At 38.6% G+C, this 21,550-nt stretch overlaps 1 protein-coding gene across 9 annotated transcripts in view; it reads left to right on the top strand.

Annotated features, from left to right (window-relative positions):
- Positions 1–17,524, top strand: part of NCOA2 (nuclear receptor coactivator 2) — a 259,126-nt gene extending 241,602 nt beyond the window's left edge. For 8 of the 9 annotated variants that reach the window (XM_081266684.1, XM_081266681.1, XM_081266688.1 and 5 more), the window contains 8 exons: positions 319–484; positions 3,283–3,561; positions 3,739–3,819; positions 5,192–5,426; positions 7,430–7,607; positions 8,148–8,346; positions 11,077–11,166; positions 13,716–17,524. In XM_081266684.1, coding sequence (XP_081122810.1) covers positions 319–484; positions 3,283–3,561; positions 3,739–3,819; positions 5,192–5,426; positions 7,430–7,607; positions 8,148–8,346; positions 11,077–11,166; positions 13,716–13,727 — 1,240 coding nt within the window. In that variant the 3' untranslated portion in view covers positions 13,728–17,524. The remainder of the gene's footprint in view (positions 1–318; positions 485–3,282; positions 3,562–3,738; positions 3,820–5,191; positions 5,427–7,429; positions 7,608–8,147; positions 8,347–11,076; positions 11,167–13,715) is intronic. The other variant, XM_081266687.1, reaches the window with a different exon arrangement.
- Positions 17,525–21,550: the final 4,026 nt, after the last annotated feature.

Genomic DNA, 21,550 nt, shown 5'->3' with positions numbered 1-21,550 from the left:
AGTGAGCAGGATTCAGGCAGATCAGCTCATCAGTGCCACCTTTGTGATCTCCAGCAGCTGCTTTCACCAGACTGACTAAGCCTGAGCTTTGCCAGTTCAGTTGTGAAGTTGGGACAGTGGAAACAAAAGGTATACCTCAGATGCAAGACTTGTGTCTGTCTGTAATCAACACTGAATAAGTGTATCTTCTCTTTAAGCATAACTTTTATTTAAATTATCATTTCATTGTACGTTGGGCTGGCACTGGAGTTTATTGCAGAGACCCTGAAAGTCAACCAGCTTTTCCATCAGCCCAAGGTGAAGTTTGTCTTTTTGCAGGCAACCGTTTGGCAGCTCTCCCGATGACTTGCTGTGTCCACATCCTGCAGCTGAGTCTCCAAGTGATGAGGGAGCTCTCCTGGACCAGCTCTATCTGGCCTTACGGAACTTCGATGGCCTTGAGGAGATTGATAGAGCTTTGGGAATACCTGAACTGGTCAGCCAGGTAAGCATGGGAGCAGGGATGGGCACATTCTTATGGGCACAGGGGTGGCCTTTTGTTTTGTTTTGTTTTGTTAACAGATAGTCTTTAGTCGGCTTTGTAGAATATATTTTACCTCCTAACAGTCTGGCCCTGCTTTCTTTCTCCCTCTGTCCTGTTGCTCTCAACTAAATTTTTGCCCAAGAAGGAGAAAAGTGAGAATGAGCTTTACTTGTTATCATTTGGGTTATTGATTAACAGGGCAGAAACTCAAGCCCAGCTTCCCTTTGCACACAGGGAGGGGGCACACAAGGAGCAGAGAACAGAGAAACTATGAGGATCGTGCTGCCCAGTGACGTAGACCCTCCAGTGCCAGTGGGCATTGGTATTAGGTATTACTCCCATGCTTTTGGGTAGGCATAGACAGTTGTGCTAAAGGAATGTTTTGCACATAGGCTAGCAGAAGTGCTTTGAAAAGGGTGGCTTTGGCTCATTAATCAGTTTGACCTATATGTGGAAGCAGCCTGTGAAAATTTGGAGGATATTTTAACATAAATGGGAATGTAAAAAAGTTTACCAATCTTAGTAAGCTTCTTTAGCTTTCCTCCTCTGGTACTTAGTTACTTTAAAATGTAATTCTCTGCTGTGACAGTACCTGACAGCAGTGATACAGTAACCAGCCTAACAGTCTCAAAATGCACCCTGCTGTCTGACTCTGGCAGGAGCTGTATGTGTATGTGTGAAGCAGCACTTCCTGGTGTGCTGTGGGAAAAGTGACCCAGAAAGCCATTACAGTCTGGTCACTGTCTTCCTCTTCACTCAGCATTTCTTTTTTATTGCCAAATGTGCCTTCCAAGGTTCAGTCTACTACTTGGACCTTTGGCGTGTCACCAGGTCTGTGAGAAAGGTGATGCAGAGTGAGGGAGACTTCTCTGCAGCATTAAAAATAGTCTTGTCATAATTCCGACAGTTTAGCAGACATAAGTGGGAGTTCAGACTTGTCGATTCATAATGAAAACAACAGAATGGGAAGAAATGACGTGAGGTGTTATATGAGATATAACCTGAAGTAAATCAAGGAAGGAAAATGAAGGTTAAGTATTTCCTGTGTGACTGCCTTTGCCTTTAGTATCAGCTAGAATGCAGGTTTCCATATGGTTATTCTTGAGTGTCTGAGTGACATTTAAAAATGTGATCACTAGGACAAGGAATATAGCTGAATGGTAGAATGCTTGCCTAACATGTGTGAGGCTTCGATTCAGTCCCAAGCACTATGAAAAATAAATTTGATCCTTTATTGCTGAGTGAGTTGGAACATTGTTTGTATCAAAACTAGTGTTGTATGGTCGTTTAATATTTTATGCTCCTTTTTTCATATTTGTATTATTTCTATTTTGTCTTATCAGATCCATCATCATTATAATGTCAAATTAAACTAAATTATAGAAATGTGGCTAATAGGTAGTTGGGAAATATAAACTACAAATGGACTTTATTTGTTCTCAGAAGAGTCGTGTATTATCTTTAAAAATGGAAATTACTGCTGGGCATTTTGGCATATGCTTATAATCCCAGTGACTCAGGAGGCTGAAGCAGGAAGATTGCAAGTTCAAGGACAACCTTTAGCAATTTAGTGAGGCCTTAAGCAGCTTAGTGAAACTCTGTCTCAAAAGAAGAAAGAAAAAACTGGGGATGTTGTTCAGTGGTTAAGTACCTCTGGGTTCAATCCCTGGTACCAAAAAATAAAAATGGAAATTATTTAGCATACATGTGGCCCTAGGTTCAATCCCCAGTACTACAAAAAAAAAAAAGAAAAGGAAAAAGGTTTTCTGTTAAAAGTGGGCAAATATTTAAAGTTCTGAGGTAGCTCAACAGTGAGTGACCCCCTGACTGAGGCTCCATCTACATGTTCTAAATTATCATGGAGAAGACAGGGTCCACAGGCTGACCACAGGGTGGTGCTGACCTGACCTAGGTTTCAGGATAGCTTCGGGATTACATGGTTGAGCCTTTGAGGAAGAACTAGGACAATTTCAGGCTAAAGAAGCTTGAGAGCTCTCTTTTGCTGATAGAGTCTTTGCTGCCTGTGTGCCATTCCTAGAAGTAGGCAAGGAAAAGGAGAATCCGCCCAAGTACAGCTCTCACCTCTGCGTGTGGATATTCAGGGACACCTGGGTCTGAAGTGTTCACCCTGGGGGAAATCCTGGCACTTGCTACATAGATAAAAGTCAAGAAGTAACAAACATGTTAACATATCTAGTGGGTAATTAGTGGACGGTGGCAAAATGTAGAGCATGTAGGAATTACTAACAGCCATAGAGAACAGTTAAATGAGCAAGACACAGCTTCTTACACTGGTGAGGAGCTCAGGCCCCAAGTCACAAACTGGAGAGAATTCCTGTAGCTAACTCCACACCTCCTGTCCTGCTTTGTTATTTGTAAATGGGATCGTGTGGTTGGTACCCCAACATTGCTGATCCCAGCTAGACACCAAGGTGTACTTATCTAATTAAAATGATTTATACGAGTATGAATGATCAAGAAAAAAGGACTTAATAGTTCTAGGGGATATTTGCGTCCTTAAATCCAGACCAGGCTCTGATTGGTGGGGTAAGCAGGAGGCATGCTGTAGTCATGCCCATTTCTTCCCTCCTGGTCTCTTCTTTGTTGAACAAAGAAGCATTCTCTGGAAAGAAAATAGAGTCAAGCTAAAGGTACCTTTTATAGTTAAGTTCAGTGTAGGTGTGAGAGAAAACAGCCTCTTGTCTACTGTGCTGGTTTAGTGGCTTAATCTGTTTGTTATTTGGGGGTTTTCTCTTCAGAGCCAAGCAGTAGATCCAGAACAGTTCTCGAGTCAGGATTCCAACATCATGCTGGAACAGAAGGCCCCTGTTTTCCCACAGCAGTATGCGTCTCAGGCACAAATGGCGCAGAGTAGCTATACTCCCATGCAAGAGCCAAACTTTCACACCATGGGACAGCGGCCTAGTTATGCTACACTCCGTATGCAGCCCAGACCGGGCCTCAGGCCCACAGGCCTAGTGCAGAACCAGCCAAATCAACTGAGACTTCAGCTTCAGCACCGCCTCCAAGCACAGCAGGTGAGTTCTTCAGTGAGGCCTATACAGTTCAATGGGAGATAAGAGGGCTAACATGGCCCAACAATGCCCCAGCTGCAGATATTTTGGGTTAGGGAGGTCTACTTCTTGGGAAACGTGATTTGAAGTAAAGTATATTTTGTTTTTAAAATGCACTGATTCCTATGTGTATGCATTTAGAATCGACAGCCTCTTATGAATCAGATCAGCAATGTTTCAAATGTGAACTTGACTCTGAGGCCTGGAGTACCACCTACACAGGTAAGGGGGCAAACCAGCCCACAGCTTTTATTGTATCCATTTAGATTGTCTCAGCATTTCTCCTGCCTGACAACCTGAGTGAAGTAATGTGTGGGCCATGAGATCCAGACCCACACACTAGTTCTGCAGTGTCCCAGCTGTCTATTTAATAGTCTGTCGCTTTTTTAGTTCCCTCCTAATCGTGCATTTTTATTGCCAGGTGCCATTGGTTCTTGTTATTCATGGGATTTATGTTATATAAAGTCACTAAATTAGAGAATACTAAACTATTGCTCCTCGGACTAATGCAAGGTTGGGTACCTATAAGCTTTGGTCACATTTTCATCAACCAGTCAGTACATAACCTTACATTAAATGTGTTTCTGTTTAAAGGCTTTTAATATGTACATATATGTTGTTGACTCATTGACATTGAACTCACATCCAGTAGACTGTAACTCGGGCCTGAACAGAGCTTATCTAACACCCAGGCTTTCTCCATGATCACATCACAGCCTCTCACACTTAGACAGTGCTTCAACACTGCACTTGGGGGCTATTTTAAACAGTAAAATCACCAACGAAAAGCATGACAGTGTGAGAAACATGGAACCAATTAGGCCACAAAAGGCCCCTTGTTTACAGTATGAGAGCTGAAACAAGAAGGCAGAGTGGCCTTGTTCAGCATCAGCTGGAGACATGCACGATGGGCATCTGGAACTTTTGCCCCTGTGCTCTTGTCCTTGAGTGGCCACCACAGTGCCGTGAGTATTAATTTAGTGAGTAGGCAACTTCATGTAAATGGAAGTCACACATAAGGATGACTGCCCATGTCTCCTTAGGACCCATAAATAGCCTCGTACTGCAACAAGCACCAGCATTCTTCCCTCATCCTCTTCTCTGTTCCTCCTCCTTACCCTGTCTCCTCTGTCCTGGCTTCTCTGTATGTCCCTCTCAGCCTCTCTTACTCCACCATACCCCTCTTTCCTTCCTGTGTTCAGCCTTTCCTGAAGTGTTCCTTGTCCCTTTTTGGCATCGTGACTTGGTTTCTTTTTAGATTTGAATGCCCCTTGAAAAACACTAAACTGCCATCCTCAGGGCTTATGTCACAGTATTCTTATAGAAAGGACTGTGCTTTTGTGAGTCCTATATTTAATGGGTTAATTGATAATAACATTCAATTTAACCCTGCTAAGTCCTAATAAGTTTTCAGAGTCATTTCTGTAGAAGCTAGAAGCTCCCATGCTCAGCCATCAGTTGTTCAACTCTTAGTATTTCTTTCCATATAAATTTTATTTTTCAAATAATTTTACACAAGCTGGTGCCATTCATTGTCCTATCTAATCTGTGACTACCCCCAATGTTTCCCTCCATCTGTTGCCCTTGATTTTAGGCACCTATTAATGCACAGATGCTGGCCCAGAGACAGAGGGAAATCCTGAACCAGCATCTTCGACAGAGACAAATGCATCAGCAGCAGCAAGTTCAGCAACGGACTTTGATGATGAGAGGACAAGGGTTGAATATGACACCAAGCATGGTGGCTCCTAGTGGTATGCCAGCAACCATGAGCAATCCCCGGATTCCCCAGGCAAATGCACAGCAGTTTCCATTTCCTCCAAACTACGGTACTGGACTTACATCCCCAACACCTTTCACCAGTCCTTTCTCCCCAGTGTCCCCCAGCCCTGGGTCACAGCTCCTCTCTCACAGCTCTTTGCATGGCTCCCAGATGAATCTGGCTAACCAGGGAATGATAGGAAATCTGGGAGGACAGTTGGGGCCTGTCAGGAGTCCCCAAGTCCAGCACAGTACCTTCCAGGCTCTCAGCTCAGGTACCACTTTTCTCTGAGTGCAGGTCTTACTTAAGAATGACCGAAGTAAGTGTGTATGTGTAGAGCGTGTCTATCTTATAGAGTGTGAGTGTGTATGAATATATTTGTTGTTGTCATTGTCTGTGAACACAGGTGTATATGTATATATTGATATTTATATTTTGAGTTCCTCTGAGTCTGACTCAAACAAATCAATAGATACAAAATACTGAAAGACATAAATTTATATACAATAAATATTCTATAACTTTTGAAGAATGAAGACTAATGATTATACCAGATCTTTAATGAATAGATAATTCTTATAAAGTGCTATGTAGAAACCACAATGGGAGACCTCTTAGTTTTTTTTCCTATTGATTTGTTATTTAATGTCAGTCTTAAGAGATGAGATTCCAAGAGTATAATGTCATAAACATTAATATTTGTATGCATGTCATGTATAATTAATAGTTGAATTATTAATGAACCTAAAGTGCTTACATTAACAATCAAAATTATTTTTCCTACCCTTGCCTGAATTATCTATAAAAACAAGTATTAAGTCTTTGTGACTAAATTCAAGTCTCCTATTACTTTAAAGAAACAAACATAATGTGCAGCTTTTTTCCAGCAAAAGCTTAAACTTTTTATAGCTAATTTAAATATTAAGCATGTATGTTTCACAAATCTTAAGCAAAAATTTACTTAATACCATCCCTGAAATATTCTACAAAGTTGCTTCCTTTCTCCCCCCTCTACTTTGTTTGCTTTATTTCCTTTTTTTTTTTTCTTTTTTTTTCTTCATACCAGGGATTGAACCCACGAGTGCTTAGCCACTGAGCTGCATCCCCAGCCCTTTTTTTATATTTTATTTAGAGACGGGATCTTGCTGAGTTACTTACAGCCTCACTAAGTTGCAGAGGCTGGCTTTAAACTCATGATCCTCCTGCCTCATCCTTCTGAGCCACTGGGATTATAGGAGTATGCTGCACCACACCTGGCTCAATTTCCTTTTGTTTTTGTTTCTGTGGTGCTGGGGATTTAACCCAGGGCCTTGTGCATGCAAGGCAAGCACTCTACTAACTGAGCTATATCCCCAGCCCCTCAATTTTCTTTTTGATAATTTAGAATTCTGCATAAAAATTCTTTCTTTCCTTTAAGGGTAAACTCCATTTGCCTCAAAACTAAGCAAGTATCATATGTTGAATATTTTCTTTTATCATTAATCTTGGATAGCACTGAAGTATCAGAGTCCTTTTGAAGGACAAAGTAAGCTAAACATGAATAGTTGTTTTTCAAAAGCATCCATCTTATCATGGAATGACTTGTTAATAAAAAATTATTCATGTGTTAACTTTTCTTATAGCTGAACTTTAATCCAGTATAAACCTAAACAATCCTGATGTAGTAGATTAAAGTACTATTAAATCCACTAAATTTTTTTAAATATTAAAGACTTTGACATTCAGGTCAAAGATGGATATATATATAATTAACCCATTGTTGATTTGGAGAGGATTTGAGGCAAGAGTATTATTTTATCTCACCGGGAACTTGGTTGTTAGTATGGCTTCTAGGCTCACCCACACACACACCACCTACTGTAGAGAATCAGAGTGTGGAGATTTTTTTTTTTTTAAGTCTTGCATTTTATCTCAGCTCACAATCTTTTTCAAATGTAAGTAATTAACCAGCACATGCTCATGTATTTGAAGGTAATTTTCTGTGTATATTTAATTTGGAATGTTCTTTTTCCCCCCAGGCTTTATCATAAAACTAATGGTCGCTTTTGAATTTTTGTTTTGTTTTTTAAGGAATAAGTCAGCAACCTGATCCAGGCTTTACTGGGGCTACAACTCCCCAGAGTCCTCTAATGTCTCCCCGAATGGCACATACCCAGAGCCCTATGATGCAGCAGTCTCAGGCCAACCCAGCCTATCAGGCCCCGGCAGACATGAACGGATGGGCGCAGGGGAACATGGGCGGAAACAGGTAATGCCAAGTTTCTGTGTCTTTTTGAGATAATGGTCACCAAGGAAACTTTCTATAGACTACCTTCCTCGTTTCTGTATTTTTTTTTTTAACTTATTTGCTCAAGTAAATCGCTAAGTAAGCCAGTTTATTCATCTCAGGGCAGAAGTCACCCAAAATTTGCAAAAGCTTAGCAAAATACCTCTTCTTTTCAAGTAAAAGCGAAAACTCTAAGCAGGTATCACCCCACTAATTTATCACAGAGACTGCTGTGGAAAGGCAGTAACATAAAGCCACCCTTTTTCAGTGCATGTTATAAAAGCAAAATGGAAAGCTCTTCTGATGCAGCCGGAAAGTGGGGAACACACTTCAAGAATTGCTGGGTGGTTCCTGCAGCACTTCCCCTGCTGATTAGGCCTCATCCACCCCATCACCTGATGGCTGTCCTCCCTGGGCTCATGCAGTTTAGTTATTCACTCTAAAGTAAAAGCCCTAGCAACAAGTTCTCAAAACTGCCTGCTTCTGTCTGCCATTTTATTGCATCTTCCCCCTGTGTTCTAGCATGTTTTCACAACAGTCCCCACCACACTTTGGACAGCAAGCAAACACCAGCATGTACAATAACAATATGAACATCAACGTATCCATGGCAACCAACACGGGTGGCATAAACAACATGAACCAGATGACAGGACAGATCAGCATGACCTCAGTGACGTCCGTGCCTACGTCGGGGCTGTCCTCCATGGGTCCCGAGCAGGTAAACATGAAACACCAAGCAGCCTGGTGTCCTCTGATGATAGCTTTTGTCTAATTTTGCATTAACTGTGTCTTTCCACGTCCTTAACATCTTCCTTCAATTCCCACATTTATTTTGAAGGCTGTTTTTTCACCCTGTTTTCACCTGTTAGTGAGATTAACAAAAATATTAAGAACAAAATAAACTTGAAAGGATTCCTGACTGCTGAAGAATTTTTTAAAAAATATTTGTTAACCTTCACATCATTTACATTTTTTTTCATTTGAGGAATTTAGCTATATCTAAAATGAATCTCTAAAGATTGAATGTTGAGTCTGCATTTTACATTGCTTTATTTTGGGCTTGTAGTTTAAGAACTGACGTTTTTCTTAATGTAAATACCAAATGAAAAGCAAGGGACAAACTACCTGACACCCAGTTAGCTTAAAATAGTACTTCATTCATGCAGGGAGGCTAACACAGATAATCCAAGAAGTGTTCCTTTTCATCATTGGAACGTGGGTGCCATGATTTTTGGAAGAGAGTCAGTTTATTTTAATAATTTCATTTGGTATTAAGTATTTCTGTCCCAAAGAGTACACCAGGTGGCAAAGAGACTCAAAGCATTTGGTATAGTAAACTGCCAACCCAGAACTCAAAAATAATAATTTTATCATGGCATTTACAGAATATCTTAGTTTTTTAATATATATTTTAATGCATATGTGTGTATATATATATATATATATATATATATATATTTTAGTTGTAGATGGACACAATACCTTTATTTATTTTTATGTGGCGCTGAGGATCGAACCTGGTGCCTCATGCATGTGAGGCAAGCGCTCAACCACTGAGCCACAACCCCAGCCTCAGAATATCTTGTTTTTAAATGGCCCAAAATGTTGGTCATTCTGCTACTGATCCTCAGTGGGTTCATTCAAAGTAAAATTGTGGCAAGGACCCTGAATTTATATCATATATGGAAAAATTGAGGCATGGGTACTTTAAAGAACACAAGCAATGAGTCATTATCGGCCCCATGAATTTCAATCTTGTTTTTTATTGTTGTTTTTTCTTAATGTGATGCTGCAGATTGGCCTTCCACATGGAGCTGCATCCTCAGCCCTTTTTATTTTTTGTCTTAAGACAGGGTCTCACTCAGTTGCCCAGGCTAGCCTCAAACTTGCATTCCTCCTATCTCAGCTTCTGAATAACTGGGATTATAGGCATGTAATACCATGCCTGACTGATTAGGTCTATTGAATTCCGATGTTAGTAAACCACAATTTTGTGAAATTTTCCAAAAATGTTACAACTCCTCAAGTGTTTTAGTCTATAAAATAATGATTAATAAATATGTAAGGTGGTGCATAAGGAAATTGAAAGCCCTTTGTAATTTAAGAAAGCTGTATGTTATTTATAACTTTTGCATGGATTTAAAACCTTTTGGGGGAAAGTGGGGAGACTGGATATCATAAAGATATAAGGAAGATTAGTAGAGTAGAAAGAGATTCAAAGAGAGGAGGGACAGGAAAGGAGAAGAATTATGGAATGAATTTAACAAAACTGTGTGTGTTATGTGAATATATAAAGATAGCACCGCAAATTCCACCTTTATGTATATGTAAAAAGCACCAATCAAAAATAAATAAGTGAGTGAAAGGAAGATCAGTGGAGTAGAAGAAGGGGAATATTGGGAGGGAGGGTGGAAGGGAAAAGAAGGTGATGACGATTGAAAGGGAATAAATTAAACTCAACCATGTATGATTTAGTCAAAATAAATGCAGCTGCTGTGTATAACTATAATGCTATAATTTAAAAATCTGTTAAAAATTTTAAAAAATTTTAAATTTTTTGAATATCAGGTTTAATTTGCAGGCCAAGAAACACAACTGCAGTGTCTTCTGATAAAATCATTTTTGTGTGTATATACAGATGCTGCTGGGCATGGTGATCACGTACACCTATAATCCCAGCAGCTCCAGAGGCTGAGGCAGGTTTGAAGCCAGCTTTAGCAATTTAGCAAAGCCTTGAGCAACTTAGTGAGACCTTATCTCAAAATTAAAAAGAAAAAGGGCTGGGGATGTGGCTCAGTGGTAGAGTGCCCCTGGGTTCAATCCCTGGTGTCCACCTGTCCCCCAAAAAGAAATACACACACACACACACACACACACACACACGCATACACACACCTACTAACAAATTGTTGGCTTTGTTAGGGTAATTTTACAAAATCCAGCGCCGTTTTGGGTATTCACACTTGCTCTTGCTAATTACTAACTTGCCTAAGTGACAAAGATGTCAAGAGATTGCATCTCAGATGACTTTCACAGTCTCGAATATGAGTCATTGGTCTAATATGAACCAGTCAAAAGAGTGAATGGCATGAAAATGTTTCCAGTATTGTCTGTTTTATTTCTGTACAGAATGCAGATCAAATTTAATTTCAAAAGCAGCAAGTGTATTGCAAGTACTTATTTTTATGTTTCTCTATACTCTCCTCAAAATGTATACATGGGAGAATAGGTATAGCGATGAAGTCCTTTTTTTTATCCCAGTAGGGATGGAGCCCAGTAGTAATGTCAAGTTAGGCAAGTGCTTTACCACCAAGCTACATCCCCAGCCTTGAAGCCATTTGTATCATGCTTTTCCATATACTCCTAAGAAAAGAATAGGAAGCATAAGGGGATGGTTCTTCTCCAGTGCTCTTTTGGATGTCCCACTGTCATGTCTTGTTGCCCTCAGGTTAATGATCCTGCTCTTAGGGGAGGCAACCTTTTCCAAAACCAGCTGCCTGGAATGGATATGATTAAGCAGGAGGGAGATGCATCACGGGTAAGAAACATCATAAGACTATGGTAGTGAAGTGACATGAATCTTTTGTAGACCAAAATTGGCATAGATTTATTATCAACCAGTACATTAAAGGTGGTTATAAATTATCTCATTTCATTTAGCATACAGTACTTTTTTGTGAATAGTTGTTTCCTTAAGCTCATTGTAATTGATCTTATATTAACGAATCAAGAACCCTAATTTTGCAGAGTATGGTAGCTTGCACCTGTAATCCTAGTGACTTGAGAGTCTGAAGGCAGGAGGATTGCAAGTTCAAAGCCAGACTCAACAACTTAGTGAGACCCTGTCTCAAAATAAAATTTAAGCTGATCACAATGTCTCACACCCTTAATGCCAGTGTCTTGGGAGGCTGAGACAGGAGGATCACAAGTTCAAAGCCAGCCTCAGCAACGGCAAGGCGCTAAGCAACTCAATGAGACGCTGTATCAAATACAAAATAGGGATGGGGATGTGGCTCAATGATTAAGTGCCCCTGAATTCAGTCCCTTCAACCCCAAAATATATATAAATAAATACAATTTTAAAAGGGCTGGGGATATAGCTCAGTGGCAGAGCACTTGCCTAATATGCATGAAATCCTGGGTTTAATCTTCAGTGCCCCCTAAAAAAGTATGTGGAAGATTTAATGACCCCTTCCCGCCCCCCCAACATTGTAGCCAGAATGCCACACCAGGTAGTGTGACTCCAGAGATCCATACCATGCATGCTTGCTGCTGTCATTCACCAAACTGATTCTGGCCAGTAGCTGCCCATTGATGCTAGTCATGGAAAAAATACTGCCTTAATGATTAAAACCCTATAAATGTAATAGGATATAAAAATATCTTAGTAGATTTTTTTTTCTGGACCTACTAGAATATTGAAAGGATTTCTAACATTTTCATCAGTACCATGTAGTATATTCATATGAAATCATATTAGTGATACAAGCTAGGAATATATATCCTCAGCTTAATCTTATAAAAGTACATTAACTATTTTTCTCTAAGAAGAACCATAATTACAAATGTTCTTCTAGGCTTTGAAGAGAAGTGTGTGCCTGGTCAGGGACTAATGTAATGCTACCTTGACCTCTAGAATTTATGATCTGTCAACTGGTTATATATAAAATCAATATCTCTCTCTCTCTCTCTCTCTTTCTCTCTCTCTCTCTCTTTCTCTCTCTCTCTCTCTCTCTTGTGTGTGTGTGCGCGCGCACACGCGCGCACATGTATGTTACAAAGGACTGAATTGAACCCAGGGTCACTTTCCCACCAGGTTAATATCTTCAGCCCTTTTTATTTTGAGAAAGGGCTCACTAAGTTACCCAGGCTGGTCTTGAACTTGTGATCCCCCTGTCTTGCCCTACTGAGTTGTTGGGATTATAAGCATGCACCATCGCACCTGACTAAACCTAGATAATCTCTGTGGCTCTCTGCTAACTGTCTGAATCCCAAAAGCAGTAGCCACATGTTTCCACAGCATCTACTCTACTGTTTCCCCTCAGAGAACTCAGATCACATTTGTATTTGATGATTTGCCTTGCCTATTCAGTAATTTTTGTGATTGCAGTGACTAGAACTGTCTTGTCCCATCATTGGGCACACAGTAGTATGTACTCAGTATTTGCCAAATAGATAGAAACTTCTGGGAGGAAGATGGGTAATAGCCAAAGAAAATCATTGACAGATATAATCACAGCAACCAAGGAAATACCCACAGCTAACTCCTGCTCACAGCAGCCTTGATAGCCTGTCATCCAAATCATCAGTATATAGCAACCAAACTAGCAGGAACACTCCTAGGACTAAAACCCAGGTTTTTAACTTGCTGAAGCCAGGGAAAGCACACCCACCAGACCTGGGAAGTATCTTATAGGAGAGAATCAAGAGAAATAGTTCATAGGAAGTGGGTTTGTACTGGAGGAATCAGAGGAAGGATTAGGAAGTAGCAGCCCCTTCTGGATTGGATGCTACTCAAAAGCAAGATTCAGCAACTGGGTTGTATCAGTCATGTTTGTTGAGAAGGTGAAAGAAATGAAATAGGACTAATACACCATTAGTAGTCAGACAGAGGTCATTTAGGAGAGACTGCCTAATGATGCTTTTGTCATCTGTCTCCTGCAAGAAACCACACAGTGGGTCTTCTGGGCTAAGCCTCATTCTTCAGGAGACATTGCATTCAGCCAGGCACGGTGGTGTAGACTTGAGAGGTTGAGGCAAAAGGATCGCAAATTCAAAGCCAGACTCAGCAATTTAGTGAGGACCTAAGCAACTCAGTGAGACCCTGTCTCAAATGAAAACATTTTTAAAAGAGCTGGGGATTTGGCTCACTGATTGAACTTTCCTGGGTCCAATCCCTGTTACCCCCTCCCCCCAGAAGAAGGAAAGGGCTTTGTTCAGTGGGAAACTTGTCCAGATTTGAATCCCTGTACTCTCCCAAATGTGGCCTGGTGATTTGCATCCTTTAGAATAGTCAGTATTTTGATGTTTTTGTCGTGTTTCATCAAAAACTCAAGATGTTTTATGATTTTGCTTGTTTTCCTGCAGAAGTACTGCTGACCTTGAAGGTAGCTGGTTGCTTCTTTCTTCAGCTGACCGGGCTCATTTGCTCAAAATACTTACCAGTCTGGAGAGCTGTGTCTCTTTGTTTTGACCCAACTGACCTGCCCGCCAGTTCTCCCAGAGCACGATGAGCTGACGGCCTGGGCCCAGGCTCCCAGCAACGAGTTTTCCGAGCGACACTCGGCTGCTGCAGGAGGAGCTGCCTCCTCGTCTCAGTCCGAAGCGCGAGTCCAGACAGTCACTCAGTCTGTTCACTGCATTCACCTTAGTGCAACTTAGATCTCTCCTGCAAAGTAAATGTTGACAGGCAAATTTCATAACCGTTTCAAATGAATGTATTTAAATGTATGTATTTAAGGAGAACCATGCTCTTGTTCTGTTCCTGTTCAGTTCCAGACACTGGTTTCTTGCTTTGTTTTCCCTGGCTAATCAGTCTAGTACAAAAAAATTAAGATTTCATCTGGGGGAAAGAAAAGAATTCTAAAAACAAATCAAACTGTTTTTAAGCTAAAGCCTGCGTTTGGGACGGAAGCAGACCCCATGGACAGTGCTATATGTGCAGACACACCCAATAAGTGAAGACCTATAAAGTCATAGTTGTATCTTTGCAGAAAGCGCTAAATACCATGTTGGAAAGGGATTCCAGTTATTGAACAGATGAAAAGAAGCCTGTGAGAAGGCTGTTAATATTAACAAGTATCTCTTCCATTTTTTTCATTTCTAAATTAAGTTTCCTTTAGATTGATCATCTTGAATTAGCATCTCCCCTTCCCCTTCTGGTTCTGACTCTTGCCTCCCCCTGTTCCCCCTACTTTCATTCATTTTTTTAAAAATAATATAAGCTACAGAAACCAGGTAAGCCCTTTATTTCCTGAAATGTTTTGCCAGCCACTTACCAATTGCTAACTCTTGAATTTCAGAAAAATGCATTTACTGGCAAGGAGAGGAGCAAAGTTAAGACTTGACATCAGTCAAGCTAAGGACACCTGCTTTGGAAGCATGTTTATTCTGTTCCCCAGCAACTCTGGCCTCCAAAACAGGAGAAAACACTATAACTAGTGTATTGAAGTTGACAGCAGATATCACGACAGATTTAACCTCTGCCATGTGTTTTTTATTTTGTTTTTTAGCAGTGCTGACTAAGCCGAAGTTTTGTAAGGTACATAAAATCCAATTTATATGTAAACGAGCAATAATTTAAGTTGAGAACTTAAGTGTTTTAATTGTATAATTTTTGTGAGGTATACATATTGTGGAATTGACTCAAAAAATGAGGTACTTCAGTATTAAATTAGATATCTTCGTAGCAATGTCTCCTAAAGGTGTTTTGTAAAGGATATCAATGCCTTGATTAGACCTAATTTGTAGACTTAAGACTTTTTATTTTCTAAACCTTGTGATTCTGCTCATAAATCATTTATCTAATCTGTATGATATGCAGCCGCTGTAGGAACCAATTCTTGATTTTTATATGTTTATATTCTTTCTTAACGAACCTTAGAAAGACTACATGTTACTAAGCAGGCCACTTTTATGGTTGTTTTTCTGCCCACTCTGGTAGGGGAATAATATTTTATTAATTGGTGTCAGTTTCAGATAACTGCAATACCAAGAAACTGATGACCTTTTTGAGCTATTTCTCCCCAACCCCTAATACACATACTTTCTTACCTAAATTTCAGAATGATATCTTTTTGATGTCTAAAAAGCAAAGCATTTTATAATATCTCATTAGCCAGGCTTTTTAGGAACAGAGAAGTTTTTCCTTGAAATTTGATTAATTGTTTATTTGTGGCAGGGTGAAAAATGTACAAACTACCCCTATTTATATTTATATCTCTCTCTATATGCACGGATTACAGAAATATAGAAAGAGATATAACCCAAAGATAAATGGTAAGTAGACAGTCTAAAAGTGTTGCTCCATACTAAAGAAACTTCTGGAAATTTGCATTTCAATACCTTTTTCCACTTTGAGAGGGATCTCAATACAGGGAGGTGGCCAAGGAACAGCATTTCTCGGTGGCCACCAGTTCATATGTCCCCTCAAAAGGCTCTACTTTTCTCCACCAAACCATTGGGTTGCCCAGCTGTGATGGTAAAAGCAAGCAGATGTGGGCCCGGAACTCCAGGACCTCATCCATGTGATGAGGCTCACATGGTGCACAGTTTAGTGTGATCAGTTTTGAGTTAATTTTTAGAACTATGAGAGTTAGAATCTGACTTTAGCTTCACACAGCACAAAAGAGAAAATGGAGTTTAACCCGGATTTATTTTAAGTCCTTTTTCACTTTACCATCCAAAAATACCTTCCATATCTTTCATTTTTTATCCATCTGCCCACTGTGTTTTAACATCAATCCAAGTTGGACAAATCTGCAGATCTGTGGTACTGGTAGTGCAGAATAACTCATGATCATTACTGTCTTGAAGGAAAAGAGATTATAAATTCTCTTAAGGTTCAGATCAGGTAATGGATTTTGTTTTACATCTAATTAGGAGAAGAAATAAGTGAAGGAATCCTCTGATCATATTGATCACTATAGAAGCAAAAGCCAAATCAATTCCCTTCATTATCAGTATTTCTCATGCTGTACACAATAAATTTGTTAGACTGAGTACTTGGTTTTTGTTTAAGAGTACAAATAATCAGTGTTTTACTTATTACTAAATGTGAAAAACATAATGTGAAAAGTATACATACATTAACTTGGTTGTAAAACCCATTTAAGTGTTCATGTAATGTGGTAAGTTTAAAAAGTGAAGTGAGTTGTTTTACTACAATGAATTCATTTGACTCAAAGATTAAAATGCCCCTCCCACCACGTGTATCTCTTATGGCCTGTAATAATTGAAAGCAATGTTTTTGCAGTTTATATAATGCAATTTTTAATCTGTGTTTAAAAATGGAGTTCATATGGGCTTAACACATGAACTGGGTGGCACAGATCCACTTGCAGAACCCAAAGATACACAATCAATTTTGAAATGCAACTTAAGCCATTAATTGTTGGTGTGAATTTAAAATTTTCTAGTGTTTGTATGGTAGTATGCTGCCTAAGAGCAAAGCATTCTCTGCACAAAAGAAAATTACTGTAGTGGCTTCGATTTTAATTAGAATTTTTCTCCCTGGTGTTTCTTTATAGACTAAAACAAAATCTTTTAAGTTTCTTACTACAGGTAAAAGCTATGTGCAAGAACCTCAAAATGCTAAAATCTAGCATAATGCCTTAGATCTGTTTTTAAGTCTTGTATATTCCTACATAGCTGTCCAATGTATTATATTTGTATAGTGAATTGTGTACAATTTTTGAATAAGTGCATCATCACTTAATCTTTATGTTATTGAATAGTGATGATGATACATTTCTTCAAACATTTAACTGTCTTTTTTTTTTTTCCTTTGTCATTGTGGGTTTTATTTGTACAGTTCCTCATAAAGTTGCATCTGAGATGTGTGTATATGAAAAGATTATACAAGGGTAAAATTAAGCAATATATTAACTATGGTTCTTCAGGAGAAAGCTTACAGTGTTTCAGGTTGTGATTTATTTTCAAAACGGAGTTGACTCTGAACATCACTTTGTTCACCTGCATTGATGTTTGTATTTCTAGTGTGAGCAGTTTATGCAAAGGTAGATATATTCAGAGAAATTTTAAATACATTTATGCAAGTTAATATTGCTTTGCTGATGCTATTTGCTTATTTGATGTTAAATAATGCTATTGTAAATAAAGAATTCTGTTGTTATTGCATCATTTAATAAATTTTAATGCCTTCGGGTTTTACATGGCTTTAGAGATTTTAATGTGTTCATATTGTATTTTCTTTTATAATTAAATTAAAAATACCTTCACTGTCATTTAGTAATTTCTCATATTGATACAGAAGTTGACACATTCACATCAGTTTAACATTTCATTCTAACAATAACCCTTTTCTTTCCTTCCTTTCTTTCCTTCTTTCTTTCCTTCTTTCCTTCTTTTGCTGGCAAATGAACCCAGGGCTTTGCACATGCTAGGCAATTACTCTACCACTGAGCTATCCCCAGCCCCCCAGTAACCCAGTCATTTTTTTTAATACTGAAGGTTGAACCCAGGGGCACTTACCACTTAGCCACATCCCAAGCCCTTTTTTATTCTTTATTTTGAGACAGGGTCCCTCTGAGTTGCTTAGGATCTTACTAAATTGATGAGGTTGACTGAGTTTCTGGGGTTACTAGCATGTACCACCACATCTGGTTAGATTTTCAATTTGAAGATAAGGAATGTGTCCTGTTTAAGACTAAATACAACTTATATAGACCACAGAGTCCGAAATGATGTTAGTAGTCTTTTCACCATTCTGTTCCACTTCCCATTCCCAAATCTCCAAAAAGGTTCATGAGAATACTGTGGACTTTGAACTAGTTATATTAAGATTTTATATATAAAAATCTCACATGAGAGAATATTCATAATGGTTTACTGGGTTTGTTTGTTCATAATTGGGAAATAATGCAAATATAAAATATCTAAAACCTATATCATAAACTATATGCAATATTAGTAAATATATCTGTTTTCTTACTTTCTTTCTCTCTCTCTGAAATACAGGTTTGTTCAGCCCATTACAGATGCTAGCTTGAAAAGGACCGAGTCCTGGGATAAATTCTACAAGTACAAGGCACAGAGCTCTATTCAGCTGGGAGTATATCCTAGAGCTTTTTGTTTGTTTTATTTTGTGGTGCTTGGGATCAGATCCAGGGCCTTGAATATACTCAGCAAGTACTCTATCACTGAACTACTTACGCCCCAGACCCTGGGATTATGTTAACCAACCAAAGGCTCACAGCCAATGCTAAAAAATTAAGTATGAATTTTAGGGATGGAAGAGAAAAAACACTTTCAGCCAATTTGACCATCTATAGGGAAAACGTAAATGAATCAATTGACCAGCTCTTGGAATCAATAAAAAGGCTCTGTAAGATGGCTATGATATGCAAAATCAACATTGAGTCCACGCTAATAACCAATCTTTTGAACTCATTTTTTTAGCCAATACATAAAAACATTAAACATGGGATGCCATGTTTGGTACACGTATACATGGTATAATGTTTGATCAATTTGCTCAAACACTGAACATCTGTTTATGGTGAAAACATTCAAAGTCACTTCTTCCAGCCTTCTGAAATATACAGTCCATTATTGCAAACTGTATTGTGCAACAGCACACCAGGACTTGTTCCTGTCACAGTACTTATTGATCAACTTTTCCCCATAACCAGTTCATAAATGTCTTTTTAGGTATCTCCATTCACAATAACGATATTGTGGTGCTTATCAAGTAGAATTATACACCCAACATGAAGTGTGAAAGACCTTTATGGAGACAACTCTGAAATTTTGCTAAAAATACCTGAAAAAATGGAGACATGCCAGGAACCAGAAAGACCCAGTATTATAAAACTATCCATTCCTCCCTCAAATTCATTAAAATTTCAATCAAGGGCTGGGGATGTGGCTCAAGCGGTAGCGCTCTCGCCTGGCATGCATTCAGCCCGGGTTCAATCCTCAGCACCACATACAAAGATGTTGTGTCCTCCAAATACTAAAAAATAAATATTAAAATTCTCACTCTCTCTCACAAAAACAAAACAAAACAAAAAACCATGTTGAAAAAAAATTTCAATCAATATCCAAAAAGTAATATGCACTTGGAAGATAAATGTGCAACAATAGGTGAGAACATTTAAATAAAAAAAGATGTGGAACTTCTGTGGGATTTCTTGTTGGTTTTTTGAGGGAGTACTGGGGATTGAACTCAGGGGCACTCAACCACTGAACAACATGCTCAGCCCTATTTTGTATTTTATTTAAGAGACAGGGTTTCACTGAGTTGCAAATGGATCAGAGGGTTAAAGATACTGCAATGAAAAATTATTAGAATATATTTACTTTGTTGAAAAAATGAAAGCATTCGTTAAGAAAAAACAGTAGTTATTAAGAGAATAAATAAAACTCTAATATTCTACTAAATTGAAAGTTGGAATAGGTGGCACACACCTATAATCCCAGAAACCCAGGAGGTCAGCAAGAAGATCATAAGTTCAAAGCCAGCCTCAGCAACCAGTTGAGGCCCTAAGCAATTTATCAATACCCCCGACCCTAAATAAATAAATAAAAGGACTAGGGTTGTGGCTTAGTGCTTAAGCATCCCTGGGTTCGATTCCCTAGTACCTCCTCCCTGCCAAAAAAAAAAAAAAAAGACTGCAAACATAAAGTTAACAAAATAATATAAAAATTTTATAAAGCAAAATAAGGTTGAAAAGTTTATGAGCAAAATATGAATGGATAAAGTTAAAATGGCTAATGAACATCAATAACATCATTAGTCATCAAGAAGCAAACAAAAACAAGGTTATGCCATTTTTCATCCATGTATTTGGCAAAACTCGGAGTCTAGTAGCCATGAATACCACCATGTTCAGATGGGAATACAAATACTTTGGCATCCAGGATAAATGTGTAAATATGGATAGATTGGTGTTACTTCTTTGAATTTGGGGCAGAACTCATCACCGAGGCCATAGATGTTGAGTTGTGTGGCCTGTAATTTAATTGTTCCAGATGTCTTCTCTGTCTTCTCTGCCCTGTGGATTACATGCTGCATATTTGAATCTCCCCCCTGCCCACTTTTCCAAGCTTGTATTCACTCTGGGCATATTCTGGTACATTTATGGGAGAATGGGTGTGTGTTCTTTTAACTTTTTGAAAACAAATATTTCATCAATTTTTAAGCTTTATTATTTTCTAATATATGGATCTCAAGACAATAAATTTTCCTGTTTACCACTTTTAGCAGCATCTCATTCCTTTATCTGCTTATCTTATGAATTTAAATCTCCAGTTATTCAAGGGCTACTGATAACACAATTTAAGCTCCTTATAATACAGCTCTGTGCAAGGCTCTGGGTTTGATACTCAAAACTGTCCAAAAATATTTTTTTAAAAAAACCTTTAATTATAGTTTAGGGTTTTTCCTTGTCATTTCCATCAAGCTTGCTTCTTGTGTCCATCAGAAGCTGTGTTGTCAAGAATTTTTCCTGTATTATTTCAAACTCCATATGTTTGCTGATGTTTATGTTGAAGAACATAATAACATTAAGATTAATTTGTACAAAACAAGCATTTCTAAGCGGCATGCTTATCTAAATGGGTTAGAAACCAAGAGTAATCAAAATCAGTCTTTGTTGATGATTTTTGGTATACTTTTCCCATTTAGATATTTTAAAAACAACTGAGTGAAAGTTTGTTTTGTAACACAGAAATCAGAGTTGGGTCGTTCAAAGGAAAATTTAAATACAGTGTTTTGTGCTCTGCATCTTAGACTGATGTGTCATAATCTCAAGACCTTAGTAATATTGTGCTTTATTTTATAAAAATAGTTACACATTAATTGTAATTCTTTGCTAGCTTTGAAATTAGGATTATCCGTGCATTATTTTTTAATATTACAATGTTAAATGTTAAGTTTTATATTACTGAGGTTGAAATCACAAATCTTATAAACAAACACATTTTAAGGGAAGGAGAAGGAGAAGAGGAAGGAAGGGAGGGAGGGAGGGAGGGAGGAAGGAAGGAAGGAAGGAAGGAAGGAAGGAAGGAAGGAAGGAAGGAAGGAAAGAAGGAAGGAGAAAGAAAAAGCTGTATTATAAGGAGCATACACATCTCTTCAAGACAAACTGACCAGCCAAGCACAGTGGTGCATGCCTGTAATCTCAGCAGCTAGCGAGGCTGAGACAAGAGGATTCTGAGTTCAAAGCCAGCATCAGCAA

The sequence above is a fragment of the Spermophilus citellus genome, assembly GCF_964194105.1.
Source record: "Spermophilus citellus genome assembly, chromosome: 14".
In the NCBI taxonomy this organism is placed as follows: Eukaryota; Metazoa; Chordata; class Mammalia; order Rodentia; family Sciuridae; genus Spermophilus; species Spermophilus citellus.
The sequence above is the reverse complement of the archived record's forward strand: the minus strand, read 5'-3'. Positions and strand labels throughout refer to the sequence as shown.